Genomic DNA, 25,482 nt, shown 5'->3' with positions numbered 1-25,482 from the left:
AATCAAAAAATGTCCTCCTACCACAGCACAAAATGTGGTGGTAGGAGGACATTTTTTGATTTTTTTTTTTTTTTGATTTTTTTGCTCTTTAAGAGTCAAATGTGTCACCATAAAACTACAAAATTTATTCTAACCAAGTACCACATTATTTTCAGACTAAAGAGAACAGGTCATAGATGCTCAAACGGTGAGCAGTGAAGGCAAAGATATGGCTTTCTTGTCTAGTTTTCATGCATCTCAGCGGGTAAACTACAAAATTTTCTTCTACCCTTTTCTATCAGAATGCAGCCACCTAATCCCCTTAGCATTGAAAGCTTTGTTGAGCAAAATATCTCATGACCTAAAAGCAGCATCAGGCTTGTCCTCTGTGTACTATGTTTGTATGTGTAAGAGGGGATTTCTTGCTCTGCAAAGGATTACATGTGTCCGCGTTTTGGGTCTCTACAAAATCAGGCTGAACGCAACATCAATGTTGGGTATATGCACTCTCTACACTGAAACCAGCCTCTCTTTGCTGTCATTCTGTATGATTCACCAAGATTTACGGTACTATGTGACTAAGGTGTGGTTCTGTGCTATCAATTGCTCAGCCAATATAAAAAAATATATTGTTTTCTACCTGAGTCATTCCCTGTAAAAAAGACCAGTCACTGTTTTTCTGTACATAAAATATACACACCCTTTGACCTTTTACACACAACTCGAATTGGAGAGTTTTTTTTACTTTGACATAATTTTTTCCACTAATCATTGTCAAAATCCTAATAACATCCCCTGTGATTAAGTGTTGTAAAATAATAAAACTTGAAAAGGCACAGGGGGTTAAATGCTTTTTATAGGAGCTGTGTGTAATGAAATCAGTGTCGACGGTTATCACTGTTTGGACAACAGAGATAAGCTCCCTGCCTTCAGCTTTGTATGCAGACTGAACGGATTGGTCCGAGTCTGGATCTGTTTGACTGGCAGCAAGTCTCTGTTTCCGTCCACACCAGCAAACATTCCTCTTTCTATGTGTGTAAGAACGGAACAGCAAACAGAGGTTATTTGACTTTTGCCTGCACACACTGTCCTGCATGTCACATGGAAAGGTCATGACGTAAGCTCAAAGAGAATCACAGCGTTTCTTAATCAAAATTGCAGCTAAAAAGGGATTCGTTTATTTCTAAATATTTTGAGTATTGTATGGTCATATTATTATTATTATTTGTTTAAAATGTGTGTGTATAAGTGAGTTATTTATGCTCAACTGTGCTTTATTCTTTCATCTGGCAGTGCCCTGAAATTAATTAGACTGTGGCATGTACCGGTAGTCGGGCAGGGTGAAGGGAGAGTACAGTATCTCCCTAAACTGGCAAGTTTATTATCAGCGTTGCAGTTTGCAGCACAGGCTGCCCTTCGTCTGATTTAATGCAGTAGAGATCTGCAGTGTGTGTGCTTGTTTATCCTTTGCTTGTGTTGTTTTTCTTAAGCATCAACTTCAGTACTGTGTTTATAATTTGTTTAACAGATTTGCTCATTGGCATCTTATTTGTAAGATGTGAAACATTTACATTGCATACATGCTAAGACCATGAACTGTTCTACATCCCACACTAAGTTACACATTGTTTCATATAAATAATTCACAACATAAAATGCCTAAATATGGCACATATCCTAATGGAAAATGACATTAACTTACATCCATTCATTTAAGACCTGTCTCTACCTCCTGAAGGTCTTGTGTCACAGAATATAAATGGTTATATAACTATTCTAGCATGACGGTAACTTTACCCTGCATCTACAGTGTGTGTGCACAGCCCAGCCATTGGACCTGCTCTGGCCTGGGTTGGTAGCAGCTACTCTTTGTTACAGACACACATCAAATATTCAGCAGGTACCAGTAAAGCTCATTACTTGCTCCCTGACAGCCTGACGGACATTATTACTGCAGCGGACGCATGGAAATTAACACCTCCTCCTCCTCCTCTCTCTTTGTTTCTTTTGCCCTCTCTCTATCTCTTTCTGACTGTCTTTTTCTCTTTTTTCACAGCAGCCATTTAAGGTTCCATTCCATTTAGTGTAGCAGAGCCTTTCATGTGAGCCAGCATGCACAGTAGCAGCACCCTGACTCTGTGTGACCTGAATGGAACTGAATTAATTTAATTAGTACCATAATTAACAACTGTGTTTACTCTACTATTTCATGCCAAAATGGCTGCTGTGAAAAAGATCTATATTGAGCAGATTTACTGCGCTGGTGATCTGTTGCATAAACTGCTGAACAGGGGCAGAGACCTTTAGTTAAATATGGTTTTAATAAGTTAGTTCCTCCTACTGTGTTCAATTTCCATTCTTTTGTCTTTAATAAGTCTTGTTTGGAGAGAAAGCTGGAAAGTTATACTCCATGTCTCGCTGTATATAATGATATAGTAAATGAGCTCATATTAAAGAGACATTGCCATTGTAATTCTCTTAAAGAAACATCTTTTGTAGCTTCAGTCTCCACATCAACTAATAAACCCATCAGGCCTAATTGTGTGCCTTACTTAGAATAAGATCATCCACTACATGTATTAAATCTACTAGTAAAAGCAGTGTGAGCATGTTGCACTGATCAGTGTCTCTGCCTTTTACACATCTGGTTAAATGAATCCTGGTGCACCAAAGGGCACATGTATGAACTGCAATCACTGTTCTATAAGAGACTGTGCATTTATTAGCCACTTAGACTAGAACACTAATGGCACCACGCATGAGACACTGGGCTATCTGCCAGTAAACACTACATCAACATCAGTTCAGAGGCTGTACAGTAAACGAGCTAATGCGTTTTAATGATGTCATTTTATATCTACTATAGTAGGGCAGCACATCCAGCTGAAGTGTCTGCTGAGTATCATGGAACCTCTCTCAAAAGATCTCTATTTTCAGATTAAAGCTGATAGGGGCAAGTTGCTATTTTTAAATGTGAGCACTTTCATCTCGGAACTTCGGCGACAAAGGCTTCAGCGTGGTTGTCACAGTGGAAAAACCTTTGAAACAGTATTTAGGCCGTGCAAAATAAACTCTTAGCCTGCTGCTTTGTAGGTTTTAGACACAGGATGGAACAATGCCTGCACACAATGACTTTTTTTATTGTGGGCATGACTGACAATGTTTTGACCTGTGATGGTATTCAAGCCTTAGTTGTTTATAATTTGTGTATCTTTCTCCAGAGGTGACTGTCCCCGTAAGCTTGAAGGAGGTGGGGGGCTACATAGAGAAACAGGTGGCATATCTGTCAGGTGAGGCCCTGTTTAGGATTTCTAATATGTAAAACTTGTTTGATTTGAATCTCTGCCCAATCCTCACCAGAGTTTTTAAAGACCAAACTCACTTCCACATTGTTTTACGCTTTAAAAACACATTTGTAATCGATTGCTTATATCTTTTTTCCCCAGGGGGCCGTGGGGAAGACTCCAGTGTCATCATCACCCTCCCAGAATGCTCTGCTTTCAGTGACATTCCAGAGGAAGCTTTAGCCAAAGTCTTTACATACCTCACTCTCATTCCTCGGTGCGTCCTCCTTCATCTATTCCTGCCTGACTCTCTCCCTTTCTGCAGTGCACCAAAAGCTCAGCGCTTGTATTCTGAGCACAGCTGACCTCAACTGCTCCTCAGCTCACTGTGTCAAATGTCCTACTGATGCCCTCTATGTCCAAACCTCACTCTCCCGAGAGACTAACAGTTTAAATTGGATACTTTTCACCCATGTACCATTGCAGTGAATCTGAAATGATAAAGAGCTAAAGTATGTAGTTGTAAAGCACCTATAAATGACACAAATTTACAGGATGATTTGACTAATCCACCTGTTCACGACTGGTTATCTGTTCTCATTTTCATGCTTCAAAACACTAAATTCTCAGTGGTTGCACCGATTGATTGTACATTTGCGTTATTTTTCTTGCAGAACGAGGCAACCCGGAGTCAAATTTATCATCATTTTAGACCGGAGATTGGATACATGGGCCTCCATCAAAACTGCACTTGCCAGGATAGCAGTGAGTTTCATATTTCATTTTGCCTTTCCATCCAGGCCATTTGTAGCTAATCAATATTCCTAACAGACAGTTTAGACATCATGCATATGACAACTAGCTGCAGCATGGCTGTGCCTATAGGCTGCTCTTTTATTTATGAGTTGCTGTCCATGGTGCTGAAAACCTGAGCAACACCCTCACAGCAACCACGAGATCAAAGATATTTTAGCACAACAGAGGGTTTCGGCTTGGTGTATAGTTCCTATAGCCTAAACATTCTGTCCGCATCAAATGTCCCATTGCACACTGCTGAAAATGTATGAGTAAGCAAAAAATGGTGTGATGACGCGGGGTGCTGAGCAGAGGAAAGAAGGAGGAAGGCGGGAGGGAAACATTGCAGTCAGCGCTGCCACCCTCCGTCTGAGAGGCAGCAGGCAGCAGCGGCGCTGCGGCTGTGGTCGGCCGGGCGGAGGGAGCTGCATACCTTAGCTTGGCACCGATTTCCATCGGACGGGCGGGAACTTACGTTTAACCGAGATGGCTTCTAACACCATGGCTGATTGCTTTTACCGGCGGGGAATACCGAAGATGCGCCGGAGCCCGGTAACGAGCTGCTCATTAGTTTTATTCACCGTCTGAGGAGTTTGGGGTGAAGTTTTTGGGCGGGCATGGTGAATGCGGCAGTGGCACCGGCTGTGGCTGCTGGGGGGGGGTTGTTGTAGCACTGCGGTGCAGCGCGCGCTCCTGCTTCGTCATGCCATTGGCTGCGTCTGAAACATGAATGAAACTTAATCAGACTGATGTGTGGTTTTTTGATTCATGTATAGCTTGAAATCAGAAGCTTGGCTCTTCGACCCCCGTGGTCGAGTCAGGACAAATGAATGTCAGAAGTTGCGTCACATGCAAAATGCATGCATTGGTGACATTTCAAGAAATTACTAAATATATAGGAAGCGATGTAGTATACATAAACCGTTCTGCGGAGCTGGCTTTTGCATGACTTGCAATCACATGATGTAAGTCTGAAATTCCTTGACTATGGATAGAATATCAAACTCTTTTATTTTCTTACAATACAGCATGCCACAGTAATTATTTACATTTCTCGTCACACCTATGGTAGGCTCAGAGAGGTATAGTGTTGTAATACCAGCCCTGTGTCTTATAGATACTGCAGAAACTGAGCAGACATTCCTACACAGTCAGGTCAACGACCTAAAGATGAAGTGCAGCATAGGACATGTGTGTAAATGGTGTAGTGACTGAACCTTGAATCCATTAGGCGGGCAGTAATAGACTGCCTGACAGTCGTTTCCTGTGCGGTATGCATGCAGGAGTCAGGTCGATGTTGCACAGTGGAAAAATGGAAGAGTTTTTGTTTCCTACTGAATCCTTCTCCATATGCAGCATCCTCAATATGACAGGGAACCTCTTTTCCCTCCTCAAGGCTTCCTTTCCTGGAAACCTCCACCTGGTCTTGGTGCTCCGACCCACCAGCTTTTTCCACCGCACTGTTACTGATATTGGCTTTCGCTTCAGCCAAGAGGACTTCATGCTCAAGATGCCAGTAAGGCAGCTCCTCCTCAGTTACCAAACATGTCCCACATCACAACAAGGTACACCTCGTTCCTGTTTACAACCCTGATCTCCATGAGTCAAATGTTCTGTGGTGGACACAGCCACGAACACGTTGTTGATTTCAGTTTTAATGTTTGAAACAAATAAGCAGGTTATCCTGGATGTTTCTAATAGTACTTTAACTGTATCAGCAGTACAAATCTGATGTTTGTCGTGCCATATCCAGAGACTGACTATTATGAGCAACTAGAGTACATGCCAGTGGTTATTTACTTTATTACCCTTTATTCTGGTGCCAATCATATGTCCTCCAGTATCGCACTTTCCCAAACTAGCTTTCCTATTAAAAAAAAACTATTATATATTTTAAAAACATTATGTAATGATATACATAAACCCGAAAGAGAAATTTAACATGCCACAATTTGCTAAAAGTACAAAGTGTTCTTTGTGAGGTCTCAGATTTTGTCTGCACCTTTAGGTGGTGATGCTGAGCTCTGTCACAGACCTGCTGCGCTACATCGATGAGAACCAGCTGACTTCAGAGTTTGGAGGCACTTTGGACTATTGTCATAGTGACTGGATTGTTTTACGAACAGTAAGCTACAAATCAGTTATCTGGGAGCAAACGATAAACTGTATCATCCTTCATCATCTTCCTGTTATTTTCTTTTAGTTTCTGAGATTCACCCCTATGATTGAGCATATATTTGTGTACCAGTTTGATCAATTCTGCATATATGAACATGACATAACATACACAAGGAAATACACCTATTCCACCCAAGTGCTTCTGGGTAGTTCAGTGATAGTTTCTACAGCCCCACATATTATCTAATGTCATTGTTTCTGTATTCTTTGTCTTTTTCTTCCACTACAGGCTATTGAAAGTTTTGCTGTAACAGTCAAAGACATCGCACAGATGCTGCAGGGCTTTGGCACTGAGCTGGCGGAGACAGAGCTGCCTGATGAGGGGAAAGCAATCGAGTATCTCCTGGAGTCTCATACTGACAAGTACAGGAAGCTCAAGGTATGGTTTAAAATGTTTCCATATAAGATTAATTCATTAATATTACCACAATTGCATTACTCTTATACTTTTTCTGCAAAATATGGTAGCGTTTCATTAAGTTCTATTTTAAATGCTGATCGTTTCTGATGTAAACTGTCCTCTTTTTGACAGGATGCAATCAGGTCAGTGTCAAAGGAGGGTCGTCATCTTCTCTTAAGCCTGGAGACCTCTGGGAAGGATGATGACTCCCAGTGGGATGTGAGGCTGGACTGGGAGACAGTACAAAGGTAAGACATCTTCAAGCTTTTTTTCTTTCTTTGTACTTTCTTTATGTACTTTTCTTGGATTAGTTGCTAAAAAGTGTATTCTAAGCCTCAAATCCTTTACTGAGCACTTTATACTGGAAACAAATGAAATCTATGGCAAAGTCCTTTTGTTTTTTAGGCTTCTTGCACAGCTCAGAGACATGGAATCAGCCTTCGATGGCTTCTTTGAGAAGCATCATCTGAAACTCCATCAGTACCTACAGTTGCTCAGATATGAGCAAAGCTTTCAGGAGGTAAGAATTTCACATATTAGTCAAGTGTAGGCTACATGTATATATGTTTTTGTGTGTTTATGTCTGCATCCATGGTCTGTATTTTCATTCTCATCTCTTAATTCTGGGCACTTCATGAGATATCATGTTTTTATGTGAGTTATAATGCCTCTACGAGACACCAGGCAGGCTTTAGAATGTTTAGAATTTTTCTTTTCAGAGTGTGTATATCCAATGGTGTTTTTATTTAGATGGAGCTGTGTCTGGACCATCTCATGTCTCAGGAGAGCGAGCTGCCCATATCTGTTGACACTCTGGCTCAAGCAGAACAGGCTCTCAAAAGGTTGGACAGTCTGGAAATAAATGCACAGGTCAGTGTTCCTAATCAGATCTGCAAATAACTGCACCTACTTTTGCTACAAATACCTATACTGTATATACAGTATCTCTGTGATCACACTGTGTCCAAAAAAATTACTGCTTCATTCTTGCTTTATCAGGAGGTGATGGCTCGAGCTCAGATCATCATTCTTCACGGACACCAGCTGTCAGCCGGTCACCACTACGCCATGGCTCTTATTATGCAGCGCTGCAACGAGCTTCGCCACTACTGTGATACACTTAATGCTGCTCTCAAGACCAAACACACTCGTCTCCTGCAAACACACCAGCTGCTGCTTTGTCTGGGACAGGTATTGAGACATGTGCATTCTCACACACATACCAACACGCACACACACACAATGGTTATACACGTGTTCTCCACCTTCAGGCCCAAACTTGGTGTGATGATGGAGCATATCTGCTGGCCAATCAGCTAGTAGATAAGTTCCAGTCTAAGGAGGGGGCTCAGGCTGCTTTGAGGGACATTGAGAGGTTCCTGGAGGCGGCGCCGTCTATGCTGAGCTCAGGACCTGACGTCCTGGCCATGGAGTACGAGGCTGTCATCACAGCTCCAGTTCAGGTCAGTGACCATTGCATTTTTTTTTTGTTAAAAGAATTAAATCATAGCATTTTCAGACCACCAGCTGGAGCAGTAAAACTTCAATTTGTTTGACCTTGAACTATTGACTATCCTGCCTCTGTGTTCCTCTCTCTCTCTTTCTCAGGGCCAGATTGGAGAAACGTTTCAGAAGCATGCAACAGTGCAGCAGATGATCCAAAACCGACAGGCTTGTTTAAGGAAGCTGGCTGACAAACATGTACGACCAGTCCAACTGGTGGCCCCCAGGCCTGAAAACCCACCACGCTCCAAGTCCCCACTCTTTTCCCCCAAGCATGGTATACAGCACATACACACACACAGAGCCTCCCCTGTTTCCCATGCCCAGTATGGGGTCTCGTCCCAGCCCTAATGGCCTGGCACGAATCCCTCCCCCCATGCATCTTTCCTTTAGGCACCATGGTTACATTAACACATCACAAGGTGCCACAGAGTAGGCCTGATGTGTTCCTGATTGAGCTTCGGGGGTTAGTAGGCCACCTTTACAAACAAGCTGTAACAAGTGTAGAAGGTATAATCAGTCCACTGGGAAATACCTGACTACTCTATTAGTCAGGATAGCTGCAATAGAACCATATGTGGTTCATATACATTAAAGGACCTTTCATCTCCCTCTGTGTCTCCAGGGTGGTTGCACAAAGCTAACCATATTCAGTGCTATTTAATTAATGCTATGTATTATCTGGTGTGTTTTCTTTTTATGTGAATGTATCTACTGTGCCATCAAATGTATCTCCATCAGTGTTTGTGCGAAAGTAAAATGATAGATTTTGATAGATTAGGTTTTTTTTTATGTCCATTCATGTCTTTAAAGGTTTTGTTCTCCATGATATGAAGCCGTGCGAATGAGAGTAATAACAAGAAAGACAATGAAAGTGATTATGAACTCCTCTGAGGCTTCCCTTGATTCTCGGGACACCAGCCATTTAGGAGAGGAGATGATGGGGAAAAAAGTGGTTAGCTTTGATTGATTTGATCCGGTACATGCATATGTGCACGTATGTGTGTGCGCACACACCACTGATTAATGTTACATGGCACATGAAAGGGCACAAGACTCGGTTGGGCTTGGACTATCATGTAAGGATTCAGCTGCTGGGATCAAAAGGACACTGACAGTCGTGCCAAACACTTCTTTAGATCTGTACATACCGGTTTCCAGGCTGCACCTTTAGAGGAGGCAATCTATTATCATTAATAACCTCAAATGTCAGTTATGAAGCTGATTTTTTTTCCTGTATCGAGGTATAGAAAAGTTCATAAGCAGGGCAAGCAAATCCCTTTGAGGCCAAGTCATAAAACAGTATTTTTTTATTTAGTGTTGATACTTAAACAAACCATCTCCTCAATACACCTCACCAGATCACATATAAATAAACTGTATGTGAATTACACTCATAAACGTAAGTGTATACTGCAGCTGATTGTCTGGCTTTTACAGGTGATGGTTTGAAGTTCACGTTCGACCTCTCTCTGCCCGGGAAGAAAACATCCCGAAAGAGCCCTAACCCTAGAAAAGTAAGGAAAATGTTTGTTTGTTTTATTTACTTCCGTCCACTCTCACAGCTGCGTCCAAAAATGTTTGTTATCTCATAATTTTCTTTTCTTTGGTCCAACAAACTTCACTTTACTTCAGTATGATAACAATCTAAATCCCAATGGAATAGCCAGTGTTGTTCATTTGTGGTGTTCAGATAGAGGTCATTCACGACTACCAGGAGAGCCGGAGCTGTGTGTCGTACGGTCTGGATGGAGAGGACAGCCCAGATCAGTTGAAGCGGTGAGGAGGAGGCATCTGTCCACACATCTGTCTGTCCTCAATACTGCTCTTGATGCTGTTTACTTTGTGATTCCCTTTGTTCAGTGCTAATGATGCCCTCTGGCTGTCTCTCTGTCTACTTCTCTCTGTATGTCCGTGTCACAGTCATGTGATGAGGGAACTCATAGAAACAGAAAGAATATATGTGGAAGAGCTGCTGTCAGTTCTGCTGGTGAGAAAACACACTCTTTCCCTTTCTTATGACACCCAAAAGTGAAAAAAATATAGTGTGTATATTATGCTTGTTAAATTACTCCTGTTTATATTGCATATGCATAAACTATATATTTTCTTAATTATGTTGCAGGGTTACAGGGCTGAGATGGACAACCCAGCTCTGTCAGGGCTTCTGCCCCCAATCCTGCGCAGCAAAAGAGACATCCTCTTTGGGAACATGCCTGAGATCTACAATTTTCACAGCAGGCAAGTGATTAATGAGTCACATCACGCATAGACCTGTTTATATTACAAAGACAAGCATGTATGTGAAGTGTGAGTCAAAGAGTCAAAATACAATATTCATTGGGTGGTCAGTTACTTTATAATGGAACAGATTTTATTTTACTATTAAGCAATATTGCAACAATGAAGCATCTAAGATTAAAGGTCCAGTGTGTAACATTTAGGAGGATCTATTGGCCGAAATGGAATATAATATTCATAGGTTCATTAGTGTATAATGACCGGAAAATAAGAATTGTTGTGTTTTTTGTTACTTTAGAATGAGCCTTTTTATTTCAATAGGGAGGAAGTCCTCTTCTACAGAGTCCACCATGTTGAACTCCCATGTTTCTACAGAAGCTCAGAACGGACAAACCATACACTGCCTCTAGATAATGCCTATTGAGTTTCACAGACACTGTCGTTTCCCCTTCATGCTTGGTTTAGTCTGGGGGTTTCGGTTGGTTGCAATTTGCAACTTCACCACTAGATGCTGCTAAATCCTACACGCTGGTCCTTTAAGGTAACAGATAAAGGTAAAACACTTTAAGGGTGTGATGCCTATTTAAACAGAAAATTGGTACCTTGTTTCCATGTTCTCTACTAAGGTTTGGCACACCAAGATTTATTTATTAAAAGTTCTGTTAGCCTTTGATGCAACCTTCATAACAGAGTTATGTTTTTTGATATGATTTTGTTACATTTGATCTCTTTTTAGAAAGCTACCTTAACATAAATGCTAATTAATATAATTACTAGTCTGTTGAAAGATTAGACAGCCAAACCTGTAGTATTGTATAGTATTTGGTAGTGAATGTAAACATAACTTTTTGTGGGTTAAAACATACACATTGGAGAATTTTTAGTGTTTGCTTTTTTAATCTTGTCTTCCCGTTGAGGTCCATGGCTCATTTTGTTGCCCATTTGTAAAGCCAAATACACCACCCTAGCTGGAAATGTGTGTGGTACTGAGGGAGATTTCATTCATAGTTACAGTGGTTTCTGTAGAGTGAGCTTGTGTATACTCCAATGTTACAAAGGGAAACTACATAAAATCACATGAATTGGTGGTGGTGGTGTAGGGATTAGTTGTATGTAACAACAAAGGAGGTGAACAAAGGTAAAAGGGTGCCACTTAAATCAAATAAATGCAACCAACTGTAAATAAAATACACAAAAAATACAATCAAACCTCAGATATCTGACCTGAGCTACTCTTACCTGCCCAAACCACAACAAATTGAAGCAGCACCCCTGCTCTTTGTATTTTTAAACAGAGGATTTCTGATTCATGTGTTCTTTTATTAAAAAACTAAACCTCGGTAAGCGAGTGCCTCTGGAAAGTAGTAGTCACATGGGCCGGGTGCCGGCAGAGGCCCCAACAGCCAGTTATTGTATTAAGCCTGTGTGTGGGAGGGTATGGGTTATGGTGGTGGGTTATGGTGTTTGTTTCAGTCACTTTGTTTGGCTTTTGAGATCTAATTCTTGGCCTTTGACCTTTCTGGGGATTCAGAGTTTTCCTTCAAGACCTGGAAGGTTGCCTGGAGGCCCCGGAAGGTGTAGGAGCTTGTTTTCTGGAGCGGGTGAGATGATATGAATATTTATGTTGTATAGTTTCTTTATATTTTGATCATTTGTACAATTTGTTTCCATATTTTTCAAACTGATTTCTCTTTCCTGTCTCCCCAGAAAGAGAGTTTCCAAATGTATGAATGCTACTGTCAGAATAAACCGCGCTCTGAGGCACTGTGGAGACAATTCTCAGACTGTGCCTTCTTTCAGGTCAGTTTAGCCATGATTTAGCATTTATTTCTGATTAATTTACTATTTTGGTGTCATATAAGACAAAAATAATGTAGGACAAAGTTAAAACAACTGTTGTTCTTTCACTTTTACAGTTACACAGTTACTGTGGTCACTGACAAACACTTTTATTTAATTTTTCTTCCTTGTGCAGGAGTGTCAAAAAAAGCTGGAGCACAAACTGGGCCTGGATTCCTACTTGCTGAAACCAGTCCAACGCCTCACGAAATACCAGCTTCTTCTTAAGGTTAGACACAGAGCGAAGTCATGTCACAAACATACACACAAAGTTAATCACCTACATTATGTACAGTACGTGAGTATATGCTGTATTGTCCTTAAATGCAGAAATAATCTACCAAGCCAGCACCATGTCAGATGGAAAACAAAAGCAGCAAATGTGCCCAGTTATCAAAAACATATCAACAACACTACCAGTTTCTGAAACCCCTATCAAAAATAAGTTTCCACACAACTGCATACAGTACATGTGTTAAATGGTTCTGGATAATGTAGCAATAGATTTGGACATGCCTGTTTCTTTTACTTCTTGTTGTTTATTATAAGTCTTTACCAGTAGAGTGTACTGTTTTAGTGCCTGTATTTATGTGTGGCTCTGCATGGATTTGTGTGTGCACATATTTTACTACATGTCTGTTCTTTTGTTTGTGTGTTCAGGAACTACTGAAATACAGTACAGATTGCAAGGGGACTTCTGAACTGCAGGAGGCACTAACAGCAATGCTGGACCTGCTCAAATCAGTCAATGACTCCATGCATCAGATAGCCATCACAGGATATGAGGTGAACCAAATCTGTTCTGACCCATGTTTGACTGATAAGAAGTGAACATTCTGAATTACTGAACTCTAACCCGTTTGAGATAAATCCCTGTCCCCATTATTTGCAGGGTGAAATTTGCGAGCTGGGCCGTGTGCTGATGCAGGGTTCTTTCAGTGTGTGGATCAGCCACAAGAGAGGTCCCACACGCATGAAGGAGCTGGCTCGCTTCAAGCCAATGCAGAGACACCTCTTTTTGTACGAGAGAGCTCTGCTGTTCTGCAAGCGGAGGGAGGAGCATGGAGAAGGCTGCGACAAAACCCCCTCGTACAGCTTCAAAAACTGTCTCAAGGTTGGTCTGGCTTTTGTTTGTGTGGTTTGTTTGCATCTTAGAGGATTACGTTGGTTAAAATGTGGCATTAATACATGAAAATATAGTTTGACCTTGAATACTCAGTGCTACTATGTAAGCACAGAGTATTGTAATTATTTATTTAAATGTAACCATAATTGTCACTTTTGTGTAGGAGGTTGGTAAAATTAATATGAAATATAATGGGGATTATTCTCCACAGAATACTTTTATGGGTAAATGTCTCTCTAAACTCAGACTTGTTTTGATTATATAAAAACATGGTTGATGATGGGAAACTATTGCTGTGCCTGAAATCACTCACAGCAAACTAGTGAAAAAAAGTCTATTTAAAAAAAGCATTTTTACTTCCTGCCAATTTATTTGAGTGCCAGAATGTAAAGAGTAAAAGTTTTCACTACTGAATGTAGTGTCCATAGCAGTACTTTGGGTAAATGTTCTACAGTACAATGCTTTGACTGTAGAACAACCTTTAAAATCAATTGCTTGATGTGTAAATTACATGTATGCAACACCTGTCAAAATAATAATCATTTAACTGTCCAGAAAACTTGGAACAGTCCAGAGTTTTCTATTGAATTTGGGTATTTATTATGTAGACAACAATGAATTGTACAAGAAAGTTATTTTGAACGCAATCTACCTGAAAAACCTCCAAAAAACCATAACAATGACAATGTAACACATGGTTTATTACATCGGTAAAAGTTACTTACATATAATCACTTATTATGTCTGTCACTATGACTAACATGATGTAAACTTATGTAGTAGCACTTACTAATGAAGTGAATGATCTCCTGGAGTCACATATTTGATAGTGGTATCCATCTCTGTTGACATCTTTAACACATCTAAGTTGTCCAGCTGGCCACAGAACCTGCTGTATTCCTGTAAGACTTCTTTTGTTGTATTTGCTGTATGTGTTGATGTGCGGAGAGGGTGTCACAGCTGGTGTCTCACCAACAGCTGCTGCTCTTGATTTATTATTGAGGATGTGGGGAGGAAGCAGTCACACAGCGGAGGTGTGTGAATGTTTGTGTTCTGACAGGACAGATGTGTTACATGATGTAAGCCTGATGTATGATGTGCTGTTTGTGCCCTGTCCTAATGCTGTGTGTGTGTGTGTCGGTGTAAACAGTGTATGTCTCTTGGCAGATGACTGCTGTGGGGATCACAGAGAATGTCAAGGGAGATGTGAAGAAGTTTGAGATCTGGTACAGTGGCAGGGAGGAAGTGTATGTGGTTCAGGTAAGGAGTCTGAAAAAGTTTAATGCTGGCAGTTTAAATACAGTACTTCATTGGTAATTTAAACCCTTTCAACAGGAGCCGTAATGATAAGTTGATCCTTAGACAATTAATTGGCAACAATTCTGATAATGAATAATCTTTTAATTATATTTTAAAGCAAATTGATTTAATGGTCTCTGTTGTGTCTTAAAAAGTCTAAAATCCAAACATCTTTATTTTAGGCCTTAATGTATCTTAAATATGATTTTGACAGGTCTTAAAAAATTTACTGGATTAATTAAGTTAACGTTGTATAAAGTTGCATTTTTTAGGCTTGGTTTCTGGGAAGATTTGCATTGATGATGCTGTAACAACTACAAAACAAATGGAGCCAAAACAGATTTTTCTTCATATCCTTCCTACTTTTTTTGTCAGTATGGATGTGAAATAGGTCTTAAATTGGATAATGGTCTTAAAAAGTGTTAAGTCTAGGATGCAAATTGTTAATTGTATACACTGTAAATAGCGGACTAACAGAAGAAATTGCATCATTATTGGAATAGACAGAAATATATACAGAATTTTGTAATTCACTGACCATCTGTTGTAATGTTTCTGTCTCTCAGGCTCCCACCGTGGAAGTCAAGATGGCCTGGCTCAATGAGCTTCGCAGAATCCTGACTAACCAGCAGAAGCTGCTCAGAGGTTTGAGAACAACTCAAGTTCACTTGGGACAGAGAATCAAAGTGCAAAGGTCCACTTTCTAGCTTTGGAGCTTTTAACTGCTTCTCACAGCCCCAGAGAACATGAGATGTGGTTGAGAGCTCTGAAGCTTTTAAGTGGAGGTTTATGCTTTGATTCTCTTTACCATATAGTGTTCCCAAAAGCAGACAGAGAAGTAGTCTTTATTGTCCCATAAACAGAGTTTGTTTTTACAATCTGCCCATTCTTATACTTGCATGCATTGACACACATGCCCACATATAAATACACACATCTATATATACTTTGCACTGCTATGGTAGAAGGGACAAAACTCCAGTACTGTATTTTCGTGTTAGACAGAGGGGGTGATCCGTTTCATCGTAAAGAATGAACATACATGCTCTAAACTAAAGTCAATGTTCAGTTCAGATTGAACTGACAACCTGCACTGGAAAGGAAATCCTTCTTTCTTACATTACCTCCTTTCTCTTCCCACAGATGAAGTATATCAACATGGTCAGATGGTTGGACACATGCAGCTTTCTCCACCACTGTCTGAGAGGTCAGTGCCTATGGTTGTTTACAGATACAGTATTTACACTTGTGTGTGAAGCGCATGACTTTAGGCTACAGTCGCACAAACACACAAACACACAGGCATATGAAAAACACACACATGCAGTCACAGAATTACTATCTGCATTTGCTGAGTTTTCATATCTGATCGCAGCTTAAGTGAATGTGATGGTATCATTTCACATTGCCCTAATAGAAGCTTTGTGTGTAGCGGTGTGTGAGAACGGGCGCAGGCCCCCAGTCTGTCCACTGCTGTCTGGTTGCCTATCCCCACTCCTCCCATCCCCCACCTGCAGGGGCATGCGGCCGTCCAGAGGGGTTCCCAGGGGCTGTCTGCCGGGGCTGGACTTTGCCTCGTTGTCGGCCGACGTGTTTCTGTGCCTGCGTTCCCGAAGCCCCCGTCCCCGAAGCCCCCGGCAACGGCCCCGGCCGCGGCCCCGCCACCGCCCCCAGCGCCACTGACCTGCCCTAACGGCCACCGCCCCCAGCGCCACTGACCTGCCCTAACGCTCAGTGGTAAACTCAGCCTGGCTCACCTCGCCTTGCCCTGGCATGACCCACCTGGCCTGGCTTGGGGACCAAAAACCCAGGGCTGCTGTGTTTGCATACTGATCGTCACCTGCACCCGATTTTTCTAGCCTCCATTCTGGTTCATAACTGACCCCCACACTCCCTCGCCGCGTTGAGAGGCCTGTGTCTTAGCAGCTCTCTTCCATGGCATTTCTAAAAGCAATTACTCTTATTTCTACATCTTAGACTTGCTATTTTGCATGTAATGCAAAGGGCAAACAAAAAAGAAGAGTTTTGGTTTTCATCCCATGAATTTTCTTAATTTCCTCATGACAGCTGTTTTTTAAGATGGGGCTCGTTTTTTGAGATCTAATCAAGCTATTGTAGAATTTGCTTTCTAGAGACATTCTTACTTAGCAGCTATAATAGAGTGACCAAATCTCTAAATTTGGATCTTGATAAATCGAGACCAGATCTTTCCTTTGTGCTGACGTGTGAGCACCGTGTTAGTGGTCTGTACTTCCCACTTTTTCAGAGCAACTTGCACATGGCTGATCTGTGCTCTGTCTTGCTGTCTGGCTGGTGCCTGAATGGTCATGGCTGTGTGAGAAACAACAGGAAAAGAGTTGTCCCTTGACACTGATCTAGGGCCAGCTATACAGTCGGAGGTGATAGATCAGATTTAGGAAGTGAGAGCTGACCCTAGATTGTGTGGCTGAGGATAACATTTATCCTGTGCGTATCTGCTGCTGATGGTGTTCAACATTTGGTGACGCATCTTGTTTTGTGTTGTTCCTCCCAGCAAGCAGCAGAGGGTGTCAGTGAGCTCAGAGGACACAGAGTCAGGGAGGAGCAGTCCAGACCCCCAGCCTCACTCCCCTAAACACCAGCACAACCGCAGGAGTGAGTAAATCTTATCCACACACATGTATGCCATAATCAAGTAGATACTTAGTAACAAAATCACAGACAATGTTACAGGAATTGTTTTTTTTGTACAGTATTGCACTGCTGTTGCTGATTGTCTTCATAATCTCTAACTGATGTAGATATTTGACTTCTCCCCCCTTAGCAGTTCAGGTGTACTTTGACTTGAAGAACCAGGTACTTCGAGGAATTTGGGAAAAAAAGGTCCAACTACTGAGATTAGCTTTTGATTCTACGTTCTTGTTAATTTCCCAGTAAGTGACAAGGGGTCTTTATAATGTTGATATAGTTACTAAGTATCTACATGGTGCCTTTAAGGTGTAGTGATTGGATGAATGCATTCATAAATACCTGTAACAGCCTGAGTACTGTGTGTGTGTGTCTCAGGTTGGCCTGGAGCTCATCACTCGGTAGACATCTGCGAGGGTCTGGAGGAGTGGCCTGGAGGTCGGGACGCCTTCCACCCATCTGACACCGAGGAGGATGTTTTGGTGCAACTGGTGAGACAGAACTCAGCCACATTAGATACAGTGCAGAAATATGTATATTCCTTGTAGAGGATATCTACTGGTATGAACAACATCCTACCTAACTATATACTATAAGTATATACTGAACATTGTCACATTTGATTTGGATTTCATTCCATACCTTTTTCCAATTAACAAATATTTCTAACTTTTCTTTTTTTCTGGGGACAACCGGCATTCCTAAACATCAATGTAAATGTGCAAGTGTTAGCCAAAAGACTTATCTTTAATTTTTTTTCCATATTAAATAAAATAATAAAACAAACAACATGTAAAACATCAGCCATTATTACATGCTTTTGTGTCTTCACGACTGGATTACTGTAATTTTACTTTAGCCTGAGAAACCTTTCCAAGTAGCTTGACTACAGGTGGTTCAACATACTGTTGGCTGTCTTCTAACAAAGATGAAGTGTTGGCCTTTCATCACTGGCTACCTGTCAGGTCTACAGAGCCTCTAACTACTGTACATTTTCATCTAAACCTTAGATTAGTTTAACTCTTAAAAACCTTGTTCAATTGAAAAACTTTCTTTAAGACACAATATTTTTCTGTTAGCTGTGTTTTAATTCTATTTTGTGCTTAATTACCGTTATTATGAAGCACTTTGTAACTTTTACTTTGAAAAGAATAAATCTTTACTTACTTTGTTCCTGATGGTTTTCCTCTTGTGTTAGTCTCCAGGTAGATACATGGCCTTGGCTGACTGTCTTCAAAATGGACAAGACAGCATTACCATCAAATGTGGAGATGCCATCCAACTGCAGTGTGAGGACAACAAGGGACGCTGGTGAGTCACCACAGATACGGTGAGATAAACCAGTCTCTCAGGGGGGCTTAGCGATCAGCAAAACTATCCCATATGTGAAAGGGTACAATGTATGGCAAAAGAAAATGTAGAGCTAAACCTGGTAACAAAGTTTATCTAATTGTTCCCTTCATCTCTGCTCTCTCTTTTATCTCGACTTCTTTACCCTTCAGGCTGGTGAAAAACCTGAGTCGGCGACAGGAGGCCTTCATAGCTGCTGCCAGCCTGCAGCTGATTATAGGAGACAGTAGTCGAGGACACTCCACCAGACTAGGCGGTAAAGAAAAGACATGGGCTTCCAAGATGACAATATGATGTTGAGCTACGGTATTTCTTTACTTTGATTTTCTTTTTAAAAGGCTGTATATTTTCTTGTAGACCCAGGGAACCTGAAGGCGAGAAAGCTCAGCTCCCCGTAGAGAAGAAAGCACAGAATGTGAATCTAATATTTACCTGTGGATGGTAAAACAGACAGAAGGAACAGGTTGAGCCATAACTGTCCTACTCCTCACTCCCCGGTCTGCTATCTCCAGCACAGTTAAATCATTAAAGAGAAAAATGTGGGGATCTACAGACCTTATTTTCTTCTAGGTTTTAATTGACGACCTCCTGAGGCTGGCGTTTTCTGATTATGAAGGTGTGCTGTGGCACCAGCGCAAAGGCTCAGGAACTGTTTAGCCCTCTTGGACAATCAACACCCGATCCCTGGATCCTGATTGGTCTTCCTCTTTTCTGATTGGTGATGACTATCTTGTCCTTCTGGAGCTCCCATCTGCATCACACACACATATTCGGGATGTGAGGTTGCTGCTGCAGCATTTTACAATCTGTGGACAACATTTGTCAACCCTTCCATATTCCAGCTCGTACTTGACATTATAGTATCTCAGAGTGTGTGTTCCTGTTTGTCTCGGTGTGTGCTGGATGTATGATGGTAACCCAGGATTTGCCTGAAACATTTCTTAAAGAAAAGACTTTTGTACATATATACGGCGTAATTTTTAACATTTATTGTGGCTCAGTGTTTCATCTTTGTGTCGTTAGTCGATGTTTCCCATTGAACTACTTCATTGTATTTTTCTTACATTTCATTCCTTAAGCTACCATTCTTGTGTACAGTCTAGGAGTTAAAATGCCAAAATGTGCCATGCCATAATGCCTTTTTTATTCCTGCTCTTTTGGAGGTACTGTTTGCAAAATCAAAAACTCTGTTACTGCTTCAACCTTGACCTCACAAATATTCGGGCACTTTAATAAGGTGGATGAACAAAAGAGACAAAAAAAAAAAATCCACCTATTGTCTACTGAATGTGTGCTTTGCTTGCTGCTTTATCTCTCTTACTGTGCATTTCCCCTTATTCATGCTGGTGTAGCCTTTGTTTGTTCTTGAATGTATGATGTGTTCAGGAGGCAGGGGAGACATACATGCAGGCAGCAGTTGACACGTTAGTGATGGTAATGTAAGACAGACAGACACAATGAAGATTGATGGCAGCATATTCCTCAGTGTGTGCCGAAGACGAATGGGAGGCTCATGCCACAGAGCCCCAAACACTGTCATTCTCCTCAGGATCTTTTGGGAGCCCACTGTCAGTCACAGTGTAGAGAAGGGAGAGCGAGGAGTAAAAGAAACACAGAGAGAGAGAGCGATTATGTTCTGTGTACCCCTCCATCACAGAGGCAGATTGTTTCCTCCTCACCATTACAGCTCAGTTAATCTTGGGTTCCCCATTAAACGAGATCATACAGCCAACATGAAATATACCCTCTGTGTGGAACGCTTAATTAAATATTGATTGCAGACTTATATGAATTTACCGCATCAAATCGAGGCCCCAGTCGGAGGGCTGCCTTTGATACGCTGTGTTTGATATGGAAATGAGTGTAGAAAGCAGCAGGGCCTGCTGCACACTACACATTTCCTATGTTGTTAATTTATTTATTTTGCTGTCATGTTCCTTCACATTGTGAGGTATTTGTGCAGCCTGAATTAATTTACATCTCCATAATATTTACGGGAGCTATGCTTGACTTGCACTTCAAAACCCCATTTTATTTTATTTTAAGCTTATACGACAAAATCTGATGGTTTCTTTGAAATTTTAATCCGAAATGCTGCAGATTTTGCACAGTTTTTCCAGGTTGGAAAACAAAAGAAAACTTGCTTGAAATAATATGTATCCTGATGAGCCAAGTAGCCTGAGCTTGATGCTGAGTGTTTATCATGAAAATGCATGGCAACTGAACAATGAACAGGTTTGTTACAGTAACCGTTCTTAACTGGCTTCTTTTGTACAGCTTCAGTTCTGTAAAAATAATCAAATACAAATAAACTATTTATTGCAATAATGGTTTGGTTAGTTAAAATAATTCAATACTTGTTTTAACAGCAATACATTTGGCTGCTCTCTTTTTCATATACACCGGTTGAATCTATTATTTCTGTGTTCTTGTTTTAATGGAAGCCAAGTTACATAATACAATTGTGCAGACTTTTCCCTTTTTGTGTGGTTTTGGTCACAAAAGCCCAGTGGTGGAAAGTAACTGCATACATTTCAGATGCTTGTATTTTGAGTCTTTTCTTTTTATGAAACTGTCTGCTTGTACCCCACTACATTTCAGAGGGAATGTATTTTTTACTTCACTACAATTATCTGACAGCTTTAATTCATCACTTTACAAATATGCAGGCAAAACATACAAAGAGCTAACCGTATTTTTTTTAACAACAGCTAAAACAATTAGTTGATTCATTAATTAGTCAATTGATAGAAAATGTCTATTATATACTTCTATTATTAGTAATTTTTCATGTAAAAAGCATTTCATGTTTGAGCTTCACAAATATTTTTGCTGCAAATTTGCTTTTCCTTTTAATTTTTTTATTATAATTTAAATAAAATTAGCATTTTGAAAGTTTCACTTTGGATTCTGGGCATTTTTTTTGTCTGTTTTCTGAATTTTTTAAATTTTATTCAACAATTAATTGAAAAAATAATCAGCAGATGAATCAATAGTGAAAATTATCATTAGCTGCAGTCCTACAAAATCGTAGAAAATGAGCTTCACCAACAGTAAAATCCTGCTTTTACATTAATGAATGGCTAATAATAATCTATCAGCAGCTATTCTTTTGACTTGGATACTTTAAGCTGCAGTAGGAAACTTTTATAAAAAATAAGTTTTGGTAGATTGTTGCAAATGCCATTAGGAGCACAAGGAGGAGCCAGAGGAATTTGACAGATTATGACAGATTATCTGTTTTTATAAAGGTTACCTACTACATCTTTATGTAAATTTTTCTGATTATACTTCTACTTTTACTTAAGTAACATTTCCAATGCAAAACTTTTACTTGAGTAAGGATTCTGAATACTTCCTCCACCACTATTGAAGCCTGGATTTGCAAATACCTTTTTTGTTTCTCTGCTACTGAATACCACTACTTGTAAAACATTTATAATTTTACCAGCAGGCAAATGTAGTCCGTTTATTGTAGGTATGACATGAATTTTGTTCAATACAGTGTAGGCCACTGACATGTATGGACACATTGGTCGTTGCAGAGTTTAAACCCATGACCTCCCAGTTTCACCATCAGATTCATGGATCGCATGCAAAATTCAAAGCACATATAATTCAAAGCATCTTGTGATTTTGGATTATATCCTTGGAAGTTAAAAGAGCATCAAGCCAAAAGATATACTTTATTTCACACACAACATCTATAATCTTAAATTTAAAAGTCAGGGTCTTCCACATCAAATGCCAGCCTTTGCTTAGTTAATCCCATAACATGTTTTATCCAGCCGTAATAAAGAGACAAGCGGGTGTACACACCATATTTCCCTTCCTTTGCACATTCTTCCCCCCAGCTCACAATGCCCGTCAGGAACCACGTGTCATGAATTCTATTTGTGTGAGGGCCTCCACTGTCGCCCTGACAGGCATCTTTGGCCTCATTATAGTATCCTGCACAGAACATGACAGGAGTGATCCTGGCACTGCTGCTGAGTTTACACTCTGTCCGATCTGTGAAGGGAACCTCGACCTTCTGCAAAGTGTGAGCCGTTGATCCAAGGAACCGTGTTCGGCCCCAGCCGCTGACTGTAGCCGGGGTAGAGTCCTTTACCAGGGCTTCAGTGAAAGCCTTGGGTCCTATGCAGATGGGTCGGACTGTTTTGGAGAAGGTGATAGGGCTTTTGAGGTAAATCAGGGCAATGTCATGGTTGTACAAGCTTAAAGTGGCGTTGTAGCGTGGGTGTAAGTGCTGTTCCAACACATCGTGATCCTGCTCGGTGTCCTCCTTAATGTAGATGTTATGCTCTCCTGCAGGTACAGATATTAGATACAGATATCACTAATTCCCTCAATGGATTTACTCTTCAATAAAGATTGCAAAATAATTTTGTATTCTAAGTATAATAAATGACATTAAATCAATAATTATTTCAAGGACTATGTTACACAAAACCTTACACTAGGGCTGCAGTAACACATTTTTATTATGGATTAAACTGCAGGTTGTTTTCTTGATAAATTGTTGATCATTTGGTCTTTACAGTGTTATAAAATGGCTAATACAAAAAGGTTATGTTTTCAAATAGATTTTTTTGACTGAATAACTGTGCAAAACCCCAAAGATACTCAGATTACATAAGACAAAGACAAGCAGCCAGAACCATCAAAAAATCTGTGTGGCTGTTTAAGCTATACTTTACACAGAGCTACTCCATCATACTTTAGTCGAGGCAAACTAGTCGGTGAATCTTACCCGCTCTGATGAAGAAGGAGCCCTGTGCCTCCACCAGGCAATGAGCTGCAGTGATAACCCAGCGTTCACTGAGAATGGAGCCCCCGCAGAATAACTGACCACTGGGACGCGCTATCAAGGCTACCTGAATAAAAGAGAGAAAAGAGCTGTGAGTAGCTACAAGAAAGTGAACATACTGCACCTGCTGTTTCTTTTCCCTCAGGCATTTCCTGTAACAAAGCTTTACATGCTTCATTCTTCAAACCACTTTCATACAGTACCTGCCATGGGATCTCTCCTGGAATCACCACCTCGCCACCTACGATGCGTTTATTAGTCGTTGGTGGACCCTCAGTGGGGACCACAGTGTCGGTGTACACCCACAGGGGCAGTTTTTTTCTGGAGTGGCTTCGTGGAAAAGATGCTGTGGTACTGGCTGGAGTTGAGGGAATGGATGTAGTAGGGGGGACAGTGGTCAGTGAAGTGGAGTTCTGCAGGCTCGCATTCTCACGGCTGAGCAGAGACCTTGTGAATACTGCGTTCACGCTTAGGGCAGTTCTGCCACATGGAAATTGAACTGGTGATGTGAGAATAGATGAGTCACATTGTGGAATTAAGAGTCATTGTCATATTTAGCAGATAATTAATTAAGAAAGATGCTGATACCTTCTGGTTCACAGTTAAGCCCATTCTCAGTCAGCCTGTATCCTGTCGCACAGGAACATTTTGCTCCAAAGGTTCCCATTGATTCACAGAAGTGCATACAGTCTCCGTTGTTGATGTCACACCTTTTTTCTATAACTGAGGAGAGAAAAAACACATTAAAAGTGTCAAACATGTATTGTATGACTTGCCCTGTATGATTAAAGGCTACAGGTTCACATTTTTTTGTAATAATAATAATAATAGTTAGATGTCATTTTGGGAACATTTTAATGTTCATATGGGTTCAAAACTTTTGTTTTAAGACATACTTGTAAAATTGTGAACCTCCTCTATGATCAAATAAACATGTGAGTCAGGTAACGTCACTACTCACAGAGAGGGCACTTTGTGTGCTGTTTTTAGGATATCCAAAAAGACAAACAATCTAATTTTGTGCCCTAAAACCAGGCTGACTCTGGTTGCGAGCCATTCATTTGATTTAGAAAGTGAAAAAAAAAGGTAACTGGCTGTTTATCCTTTGAGACTGAGATCCGATCAGATGTAATCTCATGTTCTCAGAAAATTTGGATCAAGTAGCATACAAATCTAATTACTTTTGATCTTATGTTTAAATCAAGCCACAGGACTTTCACTTACTAATCTCACAGCTCTTGCCAGTGAAGCCAGCCGAACATGAGCAGGTGTAATAACCAAGGTGGTCTTTGCATGACCCCTGGTTCAGACATGGGCTTGAGTCACACTGGTTGCCATCTGAAAAAATCCAGACACAACACCTCAACACAGTCGCCTGATTACCTCATTTTGTATAGTCCTTATATGAAGCAATGTTTACTCAGGGACAAAAAGCAAGATGAGAAACATCTTTACATAAAAAGCATTTCTGGAGTAACTTTAGCAATGACTGATGGAATATAACGTAAAAGATTTATAGTCTAAGAAGCCAGAGAGAAATGTATCACAACAAACAAACATACAGCCATCACTGCAACATTTCTATCATTCATCATATATTTTCTGTTTGAACTGCGACAAGTCTGTTATAAAACAGCATTCTTACCTACATATCCTGCCCAGAACTCCATCTAAAAGGGTAAAGTCTCTGATGAGTATATGCAGAAAAAAGAATTTGCATGAAATAAAAGCAAACTAAATAAATACCCACCGTCTTTACATCATCCTCAAAGATCTCCCTGGCCTCTTCCAGGTCACATAATTCCTCTTTACACTCTCTCTCCAAATTGCCCTCCAGAAACTCCTCAAACACACCAGTGTTATAGCGTTTGTGTCTCTGCAGAACGCTATCGGCTGCCTCACCGGACAGGAATACTGGCCCTGAGGCTGGAGCCGTGGCTGAGGCTGGGGCTGGAAGAGAATATAGTCATACAAACTATGCGAAAGTGATTGTCTTCATCTTGAATTGAGC

The 25,482-nt window shown here is 40.7% G+C and overlaps 2 protein-coding genes across 2 annotated transcripts in view; one reads left to right on the top strand and one right to left on the bottom strand.

Annotated features, from left to right (window-relative positions):
- Nucleotides 1-21,562, top strand: part of mcf2a (MCF.2 cell line derived transforming sequence a) — a 23,933-nt gene extending 2,371 nt beyond the window's left edge. Inside the window, exons 2-30 of the mRNA XM_035668873.1 lie at nt 3,201-3,269; nt 3,426-3,540; nt 3,938-4,028; nt 5,455-5,574; nt 6,067-6,183; nt 6,466-6,615; nt 6,769-6,884; nt 7,042-7,156; nt 7,387-7,506; nt 7,636-7,827; nt 7,908-8,099; nt 8,245-8,416; nt 9,580-9,656; nt 9,833-9,918; nt 10,063-10,129; nt 10,265-10,380; nt 11,912-11,981; nt 12,088-12,180; nt 12,356-12,448; nt 12,880-13,005; nt 13,112-13,333; nt 14,513-14,605; nt 15,211-15,289; nt 15,788-15,851; nt 17,178-17,278; nt 17,690-17,802; nt 18,510-18,622; nt 18,814-18,917; nt 19,019-21,562. Coding sequence (XP_035524766.1) covers nt 3,201-3,269; nt 3,426-3,540; nt 3,938-4,028; nt 5,455-5,574; nt 6,067-6,183; nt 6,466-6,615; nt 6,769-6,884; nt 7,042-7,156; nt 7,387-7,506; nt 7,636-7,827; nt 7,908-8,099; nt 8,245-8,416; nt 9,580-9,656; nt 9,833-9,918; nt 10,063-10,129; nt 10,265-10,380; nt 11,912-11,981; nt 12,088-12,180; nt 12,356-12,448; nt 12,880-13,005; nt 13,112-13,333; nt 14,513-14,605; nt 15,211-15,289; nt 15,788-15,851; nt 17,178-17,278; nt 17,690-17,802; nt 18,510-18,622; nt 18,814-18,917; nt 19,019-19,059 — 3,227 coding nt within the window. The 3' untranslated portion in view covers nt 19,060-21,562. The remainder of the gene's footprint in view (nt 1-3,200; nt 3,270-3,425; nt 3,541-3,937; nt 4,029-5,454; nt 5,575-6,066; nt 6,184-6,465; nt 6,616-6,768; nt 6,885-7,041; nt 7,157-7,386; nt 7,507-7,635; nt 7,828-7,907; nt 8,100-8,244; nt 8,417-9,579; nt 9,657-9,832; nt 9,919-10,062; nt 10,130-10,264; nt 10,381-11,911; nt 11,982-12,087; nt 12,181-12,355; nt 12,449-12,879; nt 13,006-13,111; nt 13,334-14,512; nt 14,606-15,210; nt 15,290-15,787; nt 15,852-17,177; nt 17,279-17,689; nt 17,803-18,509; nt 18,623-18,813; nt 18,918-19,018) is intronic.
- A 647-nt stretch (nt 21,563-22,209) lies between these two features.
- On the bottom strand, nt 22,210-25,421 carry f9a (coagulation factor IXa; the record flags this gene model as incomplete). The annotated part of the gene is given in 7 exon segments (XM_035668872.1): nt 22,210-22,969; nt 23,415-23,538; nt 23,675-23,970; nt 24,060-24,194; nt 24,696-24,809; nt 25,117-25,141; nt 25,222-25,421. Coding segments are annotated over 7 exon segments (1,484 nt in total), but the record flags the coding sequence as incomplete, so codon positions are not given.
- Nucleotides 25,422-25,482: the final 61 nt, after the last annotated feature.

This window comes from Morone saxatilis, unplaced genomic scaffold (genome assembly GCF_004916995.1).
Source record: "Morone saxatilis isolate NCDOM2014 unplaced genomic scaffold, NCSU_SB_2.0 Contig22, whole genome shotgun sequence".
In the NCBI taxonomy this organism is placed as follows: domain Eukaryota; kingdom Metazoa; phylum Chordata; class Actinopteri; family Moronidae; genus Morone; species Morone saxatilis.
The sequence above is the reverse complement of the archived record's forward strand: the minus strand, read 5'-3'. Positions and strand labels throughout refer to the sequence as shown.